This window comes from Panthera onca, chromosome D1 (assembly GCF_046562875.1).
Source record: "Panthera onca isolate mPanOnc1 chromosome D1, mPanOnc1 haplotype 2, whole genome shotgun sequence".
Lineage (NCBI taxonomy): Eukaryota > Metazoa > Chordata > Mammalia > Carnivora > Felidae > Panthera > Panthera onca.
In genome coordinates this window covers 8,841,731-8,854,668 of record NC_138348.1, presented here as the reverse complement: position 1 = coordinate 8,854,668, position 12,938 = coordinate 8,841,731, and the positions used below count along the sequence as shown (strand labels likewise).

General features: G+C 51.1%; 1 protein-coding gene across 1 annotated transcript; it reads left to right on the top strand.

Annotated features, from left to right (window-relative positions):
- Positions 1 to 6,132: 6,132 nt before the first annotated feature.
- On the top strand, positions 6,133 to 12,938 carry SLC3A2 (solute carrier family 3 member 2). Its single transcript, XM_060606988.3, has 9 exons — positions 6,133 to 6,902; positions 7,588 to 7,761; positions 8,364 to 8,458; positions 10,221 to 10,289; positions 10,394 to 10,452; positions 10,614 to 10,794; positions 10,908 to 11,051; positions 12,260 to 12,343; positions 12,456 to 12,938. The coding sequence occupies exons 1-9, from the start codon at positions 6,470 to 6,472 to the stop codon at positions 12,801 to 12,803; spliced, it is 1,587 nt and encodes a 528-aa protein (XP_060462971.3). The 5' UTR covers positions 6,133 to 6,469; the 3' UTR covers positions 12,804 to 12,938.

Below are 12,938 nucleotides of genomic sequence, written 5' to 3'. Positions count from 1 at the left end.
CGGACTGTGAGATCGTGACCTGAGCCGAAGTCGGCTGCTCAACTGACTGAGCCACCCAGGCGCCCCTAGGGAGAGAGAATCTTAAGCAGACTCCACACTCAGATCAGAATCCAAAGTTGAGCTCGATCCCACGACTCTGTGATCATGACCTGAGCCGCAATCAAGACTCAGACACCCAACTGACTGAGCCACTAAGGTGCCCCCAAGACTGATAACATTTTTGATGGATAACTTTTGTTCGTCAAAGGACACCTGAAGGGTGCCTGGGTAGCTCAGTCAGTTAAGCATCCCTTGAGTTGGGCTTAGGTCATGATCTCACCATTGGTGAGATTGAGCCCTGTATTGGGCTCTGTGCTGACAGCACAGAGCCTGCTTGGGATTCTTTCTCCCTCTCTCTGCCCCTCCCCTGCCCTTCCCCCTCAAAATAAATAATAAACTTGAGGAAGGAGAAGGAGAAGAAGGTGGCATCTAAGTGCCCAGATCTTGGTTTCTAATACCATTCTCCCAATAAAAGGAACCAGGGCTCTTTGGAGATATGGCTGATTCTAGGGCTGGGGCCCTAACATACATACAAGATGAGCCTGGACCATTTTGTAGTGCCAGGAAGTAAAGACATGCTCAAAAAAACTGTATGTGGGGGGAGGCAGGGGGACAGCAGAAAGAGGAATGTATTAAAAGAGCCAACCTAAAAGAGCTCACAGAGGCCAAAGCTGTAACAGTTTGAGCAAAACCCCCAGTAATATAGTATTGAATTCTAACCCAAAGGATAAAATACATATGCACAAGTCCATACTGACAAAAAACAAATAACCAGATAAATGAGGGAGAAGAGATAAATCTCCTGTACAGAAAATCTCCAGTAATTCACGTCAATACTCCCTCCCATCCAGGAGGCAGAGCTTAATGCCAGACCTCGTGAGTGTGGCTGCACTTAAGAGATTTTCTTCCAAAGGATGTGATGATAGAAAGTTTGGAAGGTCACAGGGGCTGGAAAAATAGCAATACCCACCAGTATCGTGTGACCACAATGGTAGAAAGAGCTGATGTTGGGGGACTTCAGTCACCATTTTAAGGATAATTTAATCCCTTATTACTGTGTAGCCTCTTGGATGAGATCAGTATTCTGTCTCTGATCAGCTAAATATCTGATGTCATCTGTCCAAGGATACTATGTTACAAATGCTTCTCTGTTTCTTCCATAGGTTGTTCTGCTATATCTCTGATGTTACTCTTTTTTTCTACTTTTTAAAGGTTTATTTATTTATTTAGAGAGGAAGAGAGAGAGCACGAGAGGGGGAGGGGTAGAGAGAGAGAGAGCGAGAAAGAGAGAGAGAGAGAATCTCAAGCAGGCTCTGCCCTGCCAGCACAGAGTTCGATGGGGGGCTCATCCCGTCATCCCAGGAACCATGAGATCATGACCTGAGCCAAAATCAAGAGTCAGATGCTCAACCAACTGAGCCACCCAGGCGCCCCATGTTTCTCTCTTTTACTATCTGGTTGCAATGAGAGAGAAAGGTTTGCTGCTGCATTATTGTTCACTGTCTAATTTACTTAGAATCAGGTACTTTTGAGATGGCACATTTATTTCGCCTCTAAGTGATGGCTTTGGCTGTATTTCCTCTCCTCTTTCTGGCTTTTATCCCCCCTCACATTCCCCATCCTCCACTGAGACAACCCTGACGGTTCTCTTCTTTAGAAGCCAGCGTCCCTCCTGCAGGATTCGTAATAACAATATTATTCCAATGTCACTTCTTCAAATGACAGTTGCCAAGTGAGCCCCTTTGGCTGAGGGTCGGCCTCCTTCTCGGCTTTCATCTCCATAGCGCTTTGACCTCCAAATGCTCAGTTCTGTAACTTTCAGCCATCATCCATTTTTCAAATGTCTGAACTCCCCAAGGTCGATGGACATGTCAGAAGCAAAATACGTGTTAATCAGCTGCTTATGTTATCGGTAAGGCTTTCGGTCAACAGTAGGCTATTAGTAGTTAAGTATTTGGGGAGTCAGAAGTTACACGCAGGGTTTTGACCGTGCCACAAATCCCTGTGCTGTTGAAGGCTCAACTGTAATCCTTATTTGTTGGGAAACATGTGACATGTACTTTTGCAACAGGGATTTAGAAAGGAATTTTCTCTGTACACTTAGCGCTCTGCGTTTCAGGGCCCAACCCTCATCTGTCTGCCTGAGCATAAAGTATTAAAGATGTGTAGCCTCACGTGGTCTCTGGATTGTTGGGCTGCCTTTTCTCTTTGCGTTGTCTCAGTCTTTTTTTCTTTTTTTTTTAGTTTTTTTAAGTTTATTTATTTTGAGAGAGAAAGAGAGTACGAGTGGGGAGGGGAAGAGAGACAGGGAGAGAGAGGCAGAATCCCAAGCAGGCTCCACACTGTCAGCATGGAGCCCAATGTGGGGCTTGAACGCCCGAACCGTGAGATCATCACCTGAGCTGAAACTGAGTGGTGGACGCTCAACCGACTGAGCCATCCTGTCCCAGCCTTGTTTTGAGAGCTTAATTCTTCGTGACAAATCATATACTTTTCCAGACACCTGGCTGGCTCGGTCAGAAGAGCATGTGACTTTTGATCTCAGGGGCATGAGTTTGAACGCCACATTGGGTATAGACATTACTTAAATAAAACTTAAAAAAATATTTTTTAATGATCTACTTTGCGTTCCTACAGTAAATATTAAGTCTTATATGTTTTTATATCAAAAGGCATTGAAGGATCTGAGGATCTCTAGCCACGTTCTGCCTCTTTCTGTACAGTCTTTCCATGTTTTCCGGTCATCTCCTTCCCCCAGATTTATTACTTTCTTTTGGTTGAACAGTAACAAGTCTTGGTTTCCTTTTTTTTTTTTTTTTTTTAATTTATTTATTTTTGAGACAGAGAGAGACAGAGCATGAACGGGAGAGGGTCAGAGAGAGAGGGAGACACAGAATCTGAAACAGGCTCCAGGCTCTGAGCAGTCAGCACAGAGCCCGACGCTGGGATCGAACTCACATACCGCGAGATCTTGACCTGAGCCAAAGTTGGACGCTTAACCGACTGAGCCACCCAGGCGCCCCTTGGGTTTCCTTTTTTTAAAGAATTTGGTATTTGGGGCACCTAGGTGGCTCAGTCGGTTAAGCAACCAACGCCTGATTTCACTTCAAGTCATGATCTCATGGTTCATGAGTTTGATCCCCATGTCAGGTTCTGTGCTCACAGCATGGAACCTGCTTGGAATTCTCATTCTCCTCCTCTCTCTCTCTGCCCCCCCCCCAAATAAATAAACATTAAAAAAAAAAATAAAGACTTTTGTTTTTAAGTAATCACTACACCCAACCTGGGGCTCGAACTCACAACCCCAAGATCAAGAGTGTTATGCTCCACCGACTGACCCAGCCAGGTGCCCTTGTTTTCCTTTTTATGATATAATGTGGTGTTGTTTACATTTCTTTTCACTTTTATCCCTTTATCTTCATACGCTACTTTTGTTGTTTGTAAGGAGGGAAGTATTTGGGTTCGACTGGTATAGTTCATCCACTCATTTTCCAAACACTCATGAAGTGCCTACTATATGTTATCTCTGAACAGGCAGGTCCATCAGCAAATTGGACAAGGTCTCTGCCACTCGTCTTGAAGTGCAAACAGACGCTCAGAAAAGGAAATGCAATAAACAAACAGGATATGTGTTGTGGCAGAGGTAGATGGAAAATAGTTCTTTGGGAGAAGTTGAGAAAAACTGTCATCTGAGCTAGGTCTTGAATGAACGGGAACTAATGAGGCCGAGTGGCAGAACAGGACGGGAAAAACACGGAATGGCATGTCCAGAGATGCAGAGGCCTGACAAAGCTGGCTGTACTGTAAGACTGGCAGGTGTTTGAAGGCTGATGTCACTGGGGGGGGGGGGGGGGGAGGAGGGGGAGGGGCAATCCCTGTGGAAGGCGTGGGGATCATACATTTTGGGGGGTAAGTTGTTAGCTTCTTTACTGCACGCAGATGGAATTGGCTTCATCTGTCTGGAACCACAGGGCTGTGAGTGAGATATTAGGTTTCTAGGGGTGTAATGCTGGACAATCTCAAGGAGAGCTCTTGAACCCAGTTCTCAACCTTGAACTTCAACCCTGTTAAAGTCTGTTCAGAGCCTCTGGTTGGCACTTATCTGCCATGCCCAGGGAACCTTGGACTTATCATCTTTGCGCAGTAGTCTGAACTCCACCCTCTATCCACTCGCCTGCCTCCCTCTAAGAATTGGTTCTGGCTCTCTTAGGGTGGGGGTAGGGTATGGGCTTTGGCATGCAGAAAGGGAATGGCAGAAGATGAGCCTTTTCACACCCTTGACTCTCCTTGGGCCCCCCTTCCTGTCTGCTGTTTCTTTAGATTTGGCTTCTGCTTTCTTCCAAACACACAGCTACCTTGGCTTCCAGCCCAGGTGGGAGAGGGAGAAAGAACTTGTTTCCTTCAGCTCCTCTCTGAAAATAATCCAGCTGGCACTGGTCAGGAACAAGTAGTTCCTGAACGTCTGCACCCCATGGTGTTGATGTCCAGCAGTCCCTGCTATGAACCTTGTCTCTGCCCCACTTAGTCTCCATCCCAGAATCTCTGTGGAGGGAAGCTGGGTGGTCTTCAAGGCCTCTGTGATGAAATTTTGGGGTGACGGTGGGGTGGTCTGGAGCCGACGACCAAGAAAGAATTCTTGAGGACGTCTTTGGTGCAATAATTTTACTACAGCATGGGGACATGACCCGTGGGCAGGAAGAGCTGCACTGGGGTCATGATGGGTAACTCATTATATACCCTCACCTTGGGAGGTGGTCAGGGATAGAGTACGTCTCTAAGGAATTTTGGAAGCAAGGTTTCCACGACCTTGAGGGGCTAGCTGTTGCCAGGGAAATTACTGTTTCACTTATTACCGTTTAATAAAATCTCAGTCATGAGATCCTTCAAATGTATAAGGGGGGGTATAAGCTTGCATCATGATTGCCAGCATATATCCTGGGGCAGTTGAGATAAAGGAAGTAGACTTACAGGATCCTGGTGGTTGGGATAATGTTAAACCAACGTTCTCTTTGGCCCCAGCAAAGCGTCATCCTTGAGGCAGCTGAGCTCCTAGAGGGAGATCACTCTGTCGGTCTCGGGTCTCGAGGACTTGTCATGGGCTATAGGCAGTAAGGGAATTAAATTTTTCATTTGCTTTAGTTTCCCTCATTACCATGGCAAGCACTTAAACCCCTTTCCTTTGTTCTCTGGTAGCGAGGAGTGTCCGAGGAATATCACATGTATCCCACCTGAAGGGGTGGGGGGGTGCGGGGTGCTAGTTTATGCTTTGCCCTAAACTTGTCTCATCATCTGCGGCTGCCTCCAAGGCTTAGCATAGTGAAGTGATAAGGAGGTAAGGGAATCCTGGCACCCTGGGGAGATTGGGCCAATCTGTCGGAGGCCCTGCAACAGTGGGGAAGAGTCTGGTCTGTTGTAAGAAAATGGTGGGTGCCTCCAATTGAGGCCCAACCTTGGAATGTTTCCTACAGCCCATCAGGCTTTTGGCTCTTCTGTCGGATTCCTAGCTGCCCGACATCCTGGCGCCAGAAACTGGCGGTGGGGGGTTGGGGGTGGGGTGGGGTAGGGGAAGACGGGCGGTGGGGGGTGGGGTCAGCTTCAACTCTCCTGTCCGAACAGATTCATCTTAAAACATCAGGGAGAAGACTGCATTACAGTTAACTCAATAAAATTAATACAGCAAAGTATTGTAGCGGGCACTTAATAGTTGCTGCATGATGAATTATTTGAAATGAACTCAAGATGAGTCTTGAAGGGCGAGTGGGAGTAAGCCCTGCGGGGAAGCAGAGATCCGGCGCCAAGTTCCAAAGGCTTGAGGAGACAAGGCTAGGTGGGGGAAAGGGGAGAAGCTGAGTTTGGCTGGCTCTGAGAGCGCCAGCGGCCGTGCGAAGTTGGGCCCACCACGCGGTGGTTTGAGCCCAGGGCCAGGGGCGAACGGAGCACGGCGTGGGGGCCCAGCCTTCGACGGTGGCGAAGAGGGGCCCTAGGGACACCCGCGGTGCTGGAAGTCCCCTCCTTGTCCACTCCTCGGGGCGGGACAAATCAGACTCCGCCCACCTGGAGGTGGCTCTGCGCTCAACCTTCTTAGCGTTCGACTAGGAGGAACTTTAGGGGTAAACAGGTTCGAGAACGGGGAATTGAGGCGCGCAGCGGTGGGAAGCGTGCTCCGGAGCCTAGTCCCCCCACCGCCGCCCACCCGTGTTGTCTCAGAAAGAGTAATCGGGGCCGTTCCTCTTTAAGGGGCGGGCAGGGGCGGGGCTCCCCGTCTCTTTCCGGTAGGCTGCGCCCTTCCCACCGCAGAGGCGAACACTGTAGCCCGAGCTGCGCGTGATCGCGAATTCTTCGGAGGCCGAGTTGGGGCGGGGAGGTCGGGGCCGGAGTCCAGCCACCGCTTGATCGCAGACTGCATCGTATCGCCGGTTCCGCAGGCATCATGAGCCAGGACACCGAGGTGGACATGAAGGAGGTGGAGCTGAACGAAATGGAGCCCGAGAAGCAGCCGATGAATGCGGCGTCCGGGGCAGCCATGGCCGTAGTCGTGGCGAGCGGCGCCGAAAAGAACGGCCTGGTTAAGATCAAGGTGGCCGACGACGAGGCAGAGGCAGCGGCCGCGGCCAAGTTCACTGGCCTGTCTAAGGAGGAGCTTCTGAAGGTGGCGGGCAGCCCCGGCTGGGTGCGCACCCGCTGGGCGCTGCTGGTGCTCTTCTGGCTCGGCTGGCTCGGCATGCTGGCGGGTGCGGTGGTCATCATTGTGCGGGCGCCGCGCTGCCGCGAGCTGCCCGCGCAGAACTGGTGGCACAAAGGCGCCCTCTACCGCATCGGCGACCTGCTGGCCTTCCAGGGCCACAAGGAGGGAGACCTAGCGGGTGAGCTGTGGGCGCGACCCTGGGTTATCGGGCCACTGGCTCCGATCCTGTCCCCAGATTGACGCCGACGGTTGTCCACCCCATTCTGTACTCGGTCCCGCACCCTCAAGCGGGAGATGTAGCTTCTCCATTCTTTCTTTGAAGAAAACTGCCCCTACGCCCTCTTCCACGAGGATGGCTGACTCAGCGTCCTCACTTACCCTGCGAAGCCTGTAGCTGACGGTTTCTGAAGTAATGCACCGGGCACCTTGCGTCAGCTCCTCTGAGTCTCGTGATTCAGGCTCACTTCCCCCCAACACTTAGTTCCTGCCGGAGGGGAGAAGAGGGGCCATCAAGGCCCAACACTTAGTTCCCCAACACTTAGTTCCTTCGGGAGGGGAGAAGAGAAGAGGGGCGATCAAGGACCTCTCAGAGGGCCTTCACTTTAAATTTTTTTTTTTTTAATGTTTATTTATTTTTGACAGAGAGAGAGACAGACAGAGCAGGGGGGGGGGGGGGCAGAGAGAGAGGGAGACACAACCTGAAGCAGGCTCCAGGCTCTGAGCTGTCAGCACACAGCCCGACCCGGGGCTCGAACTCACAGACTCTGAGATCATGACCTGAGCTGAAGTCTGATGCTCAACTGACTGAGCCACCCAGGTGCCCCTCAGAGGGCCTTCACTTTAAATCTGCTTCCCCATTTCAGGCCTGAAGAGGCACCTCGATTACCTGAGCACCCTGAAGGTGAAAGGCTTTGTGCTGGGCCCAATTCACAAGAACCAGAAAGATGACCTCGCTGGGACCAACTTGGAACAGATCAACCCTGTTCTTGGCTCCAAGGAAGATTTTGACAATCTCTTGCAATCGGCCAAGAAAAAGAGTGGGTGTCCCGGAGTTGCCAAGGAAGCAGCTGGGAAGGGCTTGGCCTTCTGGCCACAGAAAAGACAGGACAGGGTTTTTGTTTGGTTTACTCCTGTCTGGCTGAGTTTTCTAAGGCAGGTACAAGCTCCCTGCAGTTTGTTAGGCTTCAGCCTAAAATTAATTTGCCAAGTGGTGCAGAGACTTTCTACTTGGATGTGTGCGCATTCACTTACCTTCTGGGCTTCAGTGTCCTTATTTGCAAAATGTAGGCTTTTGCTGATTCAGTGTTCTTTAAACTTGTAAAGGAATGGATCCTTTTGAGAACAATATCCAAATAGAATCTTGTCTTATTTTAAGAGGATTCACTTTGGGGGTGGGGAGCCCAGGGCCCCCTAGGTTAGCCTTCTCAACTACATTACATGCCTTCTGCCCGATAAGATTTTCAGCCCGTCCACTCACATCTTTGTTTCAATGGAATAGGTTTTGCCGGGGTTCAAATCTAAGCTTTTTGTGCCAAATGATACATAGGGAGTAGTCCACCAACTTGTATTTGTTGATTTCTTCCTTTCCTGACACCCCAACGTCTTTCTCCTGACTCCCTTTTTTCTTCCGTTGTTCCAGGCATCCGGGTCATTCTGGACCTCACTCCCAACTATGAGGGCCAGAACTCATGGTTCCTCCCCACTCAGATTGACACTGTGGCCGCCAAGATGAAGGTAAGTGTGTTGGTGCCCATGGCAGGTGGGAGTTGGCTGCTGGGGCTGTGCTGATCCTTCTAGCAAGCCCTTGTAAACTAGCCTGGCTCCAGCTGAGGGGCCCCTTGCTCCTTGGAGCCGAGCTTGCACACCCCTCCCACAGGCAGAGGGTAGGCCAACAATGCACCCTGGTTTTGCTTGTTCCTTTTCTGGTCACTCATTTTCCTTGTTTCCTCAACTCTGATGGTAACAGTGCCAGGAAAGGAATTTCTCAGATGGCGATCTGGGTTTGACTTTTCTTCCTTTGGGGGAGAGGAAGCTGTTTCTCTGTGGGAATCCTGCCGTGTCTGGTTTCCCAGTTCTTGTTTGATGTATTTTGGAGGGGAGCCCAGTCTGAAATTGTAAGCATTGTGGTCTTATGCGTCTGGGACCAGGCCAAGTATTTTGGATACGTGTTCTAAGTTTCTCTGTAACCACACAAGGTCTCTTTCATCTCTAATCTGTCAGTGAAGAAGCTAGGGTTCAGAGGGGCTTGAGGTGCTTAGGATTTGAAGTCTCAAGTAGTCTCATTTCTGTAACCTGCTTTCCCTGAATACAGGTATAGGCTCAAAGATTGTAAGTGGGACTTTGTCATCCAAGCTCCTAATGCCTGGGTTCTAGGACACTGGCCAGTTCAGCAGGGGTATAAAACAAAATAAAATCTCTTAAAAGTTATTGATGAGGGGATGTTTTCAGATGGTACGGCTTGAGGACTGGTAGCCTCGGGTGAAAACGGAGATAAGAGGTGAGACAGAAAGGGGAAAAGGGGTCTTGGGGGTGGGGTTCCATGTCTTGTGCCCACCAATGCCAGGACGTCAGGCCTGGGCCTGTTTTGCAGAACTGGCTTCTCTTCTCAAATCTTCATCTGAACTGCCCTGGGGCTGTGCTTTGAACTTCACTCTTTCATCTTTGGCCTTGCTCTGACCTGCTCTCTTACACACACCCTCCCCTGGCCTCAGGACACCGGGAGAGGAGTAAGTATACTTGTCTTCTGATCTTGGCTAGAGAGAGAGAGAGAGCCGAGCCTGCAAGCGAGCACGTGAGCAGGGGAAGGGGCAGAGAGAGAGGGAGACAGAGGACCAGAAGTGAGGTTCTGTGCTGACAGCAGCGAGTCTGATGTGGGGCTCGAACCCTTGCACTGTGAGATCATGACCTGAGCCAAAGTCCGATGCTCAGTGGACTGAGCCACCCAGGCACTCCTAAGTGAAGTTATGTTTATCAACATACTTTTTCTCTTAGGCCTTTTCTATATCAAAGGAGAAGCTGTGTGATTTGTAATGGGGAGGAATACGGAAGTGAAATGCTATAACTTTAAGAATCAGTGATGGTGAGAGGCGCCCGGCTGGCTCAGTTAAGCATCTGACTCTTGGTTTGGACTCTGGTCACGACCTCACCGTTTGTGAGTTCGAGCCCCACATCAGGCTCTGCACTGACAGTGTGAAGCCTGCTTGGGATTCTCTCCCTCTCTCTGCCCCTTCCCTGCTCATGCGTGTTCTCTCTCTCTCTCCCTCTCTCTCTCAAAATAAATAAATAAACTTAAAAAAAAAAAAAAAAAGAATCAGTGATGGTGTAGAATGGGAGGGAGCTGAAGGCTGATGGTTAAGGGAGGCCAGTCAAGGCAGGTGACTCTTCCAAGGTCATAGGGAAGTGCGTGGTAGGTGAGGTTTAGCATGGGCTGGATTTTCTAAGCCTTTGCATCAGAGTGTTGAAGCCCTTCCTCTGTTGTTTTGCCCCCTCCCTATAGGATGCTCTGAGTTTTTGGCTGCAGGCTGGTGTGGATGGGTTCCAGGTTCGGGACGTGGAGAATCTGACGGTGAGTTTCTTTCCATGTGAGAGGCAGAGCCTGGGTGAGAGCAGAGGGACTCGTCAGGGCTTGTTGGCGTTCTCTGTTCCTTGACTTTGTTTCTTTTCTTCTAGGATGCGTCTTTGTTGTTGGCCGAATGGCAGAACATCACCAAGAGCTTCAGCGAAGACAGGTAGGTGCCAGACCTCCCCTGCCAACTCAGCTTCATGGTGGGAACCCCCCAGTAGAGTGCCAGACCCAAGGAATGGGCGATTTCCTAGCCCAAAGAACTTTCTTCACTTTCGTTCTTTGCTTGTTCTTTACCAACCTTGTCCCCTGCCTTGCCCTCTGCAGGCTCTTGATCGCAGGGACTGAGTCCTCTGACCTTCAGCAGATTCTGAGCCTCCTTGGATCCACTAAGGACCTGTTGTTGACTAGCTCATACCTGTCAGACTCCATTTCCACCGGGAAGCATATAGAATTCTTGGTCACCCAGTATTTGAATGCCACTGACAGTCGCTGGTGCAGCTGGAGCGTGAGTACCACAGTCGGGGGACGAGGCGGGGGAGGAGGCCTTTTTGAGGAAAGGTGTGGGCAGACGGAGGCAGAGACGGGCTTTGGGGCTCACCAGTGCATCCATCCCTGCAGTTGTCTCAGGCAGGGCTCCTGACTTCCTTCGTGCCGGCTCATCTTCTCCGCCTCTACCACCTGCTGCTCTTCACCCTGCCAGGGACCCCGGTTTTCAGCTACGGAGATGAGATCGGCTTGGAGGCCGCCGCCCTGCCTGGCCAGGTATGGCTTGCTGCCTCCCTGGCGCAGTGGGGGAGGTTGTGTTCCCCCATCACGATGCTTCTGTGGATGGCAGCAGGTAGACGTGAGCCTTGGCGGGGGACTGCCTTTGACTCCTGGTCAGCCACGGTAGCCGCGTGGCCTCGGCAACTTATTTCACGGCCCTAGTCTTGATCACGTCTTCTGGGGCCTTGCATTTCTTGGAGGGAAGTTGGGATTCAATGAGAGCATATCTGAAGATGCGATGCCGGGGACCTGGTAGGTGTTCCATATGGGAGCCATCTGTTGGTTGGTTGGTTCGTTCGTTCATTCTCATTCATGTGTTCAGTGGGCAGCAGGTAGGTATTCAGCTGGGCCTTGTGCCCTCCAGCAACTCCTAGTTTAGTGGGGAACCCAGAGGAGTAAGAGAAATGCATGGTAGCCAGTGCTGAGATGGGGTAAGAGCATGAAGGTGCTCACTTAGCTCTAGCCGCAGGGTTAGAGGTTGACACCCAAGCTGATATTTACAGAACTGGTCGTGCGGTTATTCCACGGTTTTCTGGAGTAATTCCTATATGCCATGCACAGAGGACACAGCAATGCACAGAAGAGCTGGAGGTGGGGAAGTTAGATAATAAGCAAAGAGAATAAAGATGCCCAATGCTGGGGCGCCTGGATGGCTTAGTCTAGGTTAAGCACCCGACTTCGGCTCAGGTCATGATCTCACGGATTGTGAGTTGGAGCCCCGCGTCCGGCCCTGTGCTGACAGCTCAGAGCCTGCAGCCTGCTTTGGATTCTGTGGCTCCCTGTCTCTCTGCACCTCCCTCACTTGCGCTGTGCCTCTCTCTCTCTCAAAAATAAGTAAATGTTAAAAAAAAAAAAAATTTAAAGATGCTCAGTGCTGCTAAGTGCTGTGCAAAAGAGAGCAGGGTCAGGGGCCTAGAGAACAGGGGATGGGGGATGTTTGCCATCGTGTGGCCACAGAAGATCTAGTGAGACACCTGAGCCGGGGAGTGGGGGGCAGTGAGGGAGCTAACCCTGTGGCTGGGAGAAAAGCCTTCCACGCTGACGCGATAGTGCGGGCAGGGACCTGACTCGGGGGCCGGCCTTGCTTATCCAGTAGAAGTTAGGCCAGCGTCGGGGGGAGGCTCTACACGGATGGGGCTGGGAACAGAAGGCGAAGGGAGAGCAGGCCCAGGCCTTTCCCAAATACTGTTTTCCTGGCTTTTCAGCCTGTGAAGGCTCCAATCATGCCCTGGGATGAATCCAGCTTCCCCAACACCTCAGAACCTGGAAGTAACAACATGACTGTAAAGGTAAGGGTTTGGGGTGGGCCAGACCTGCTTGGCCGAGGGTGGGCAGGTGGCGTGTAGGAGGTTGCGCCCAGGGGTGTCCTTTATCCTTTCTTGCTGTGACCACCACTTGCAGGGCCAGAATGAAGACCCTGGCTCCCTCCTCTCTCTCTTCCGGCGACTGAGTGATCAGCGAGGCAAGGAGCGCTCCCTGCTGCACGGGGATTTCCATGTACTCTCCTCCGGGCCTGACCTCTTCGCCTACGTCCGCCAGTGGGACCAGAACGAGCGCTTCTTGGTAGTGCTCAACTTTGGGGGTGTCGGCCAACCAGCCAGGTTGCCGGCCACTGCCAGCCTGCCAACCAAGGTCAATCTGCTGCTCAGCACCCACCTGGGCCGTGAGGAGGGGGCCTCTCTTGAGCTGGGGCACCTAAACGTGGAGCCCCATGAGGGGCTGTTGCTTCGTTTCCCCTATGTGGCCTAACAGGACCCATTACCCCTCCCCTCCCCAGGCCCTTTGGGTCCTGGTTTCTTTTCTTTTCTTTTTTTTTTTTACGGTCACAGATTACAGTTGAGAGGTGTTTTCTGGCTTCAAATAAAAGTCACTCCTGCCTGGTGA

Excerpts from the sequence above, each read along its gene's own strand:
- SLC3A2 (XM_060606988.3), top strand. The coding sequence starts at position 6,470 with ATGAGCCAGGACACCGAGGTGGACATGAAGGAGGTGGAGCTGAACGAA. Across the intron at positions 10,453-10,613 it reads AAGAGCTTCAGCGAAGACAG|GCTCTTGATCGCAGGGACTG; the intron begins GTAGGTGCCAGA and ends TGCCCTCTGCAG. Across the intron at positions 10,795-10,907 it reads GTCGCTGGTGCAGCTGGAGC|TTGTCTCAGGCAGGGCTCCT; the intron begins GTGAGTACCACA and ends CCATCCCTGCAG.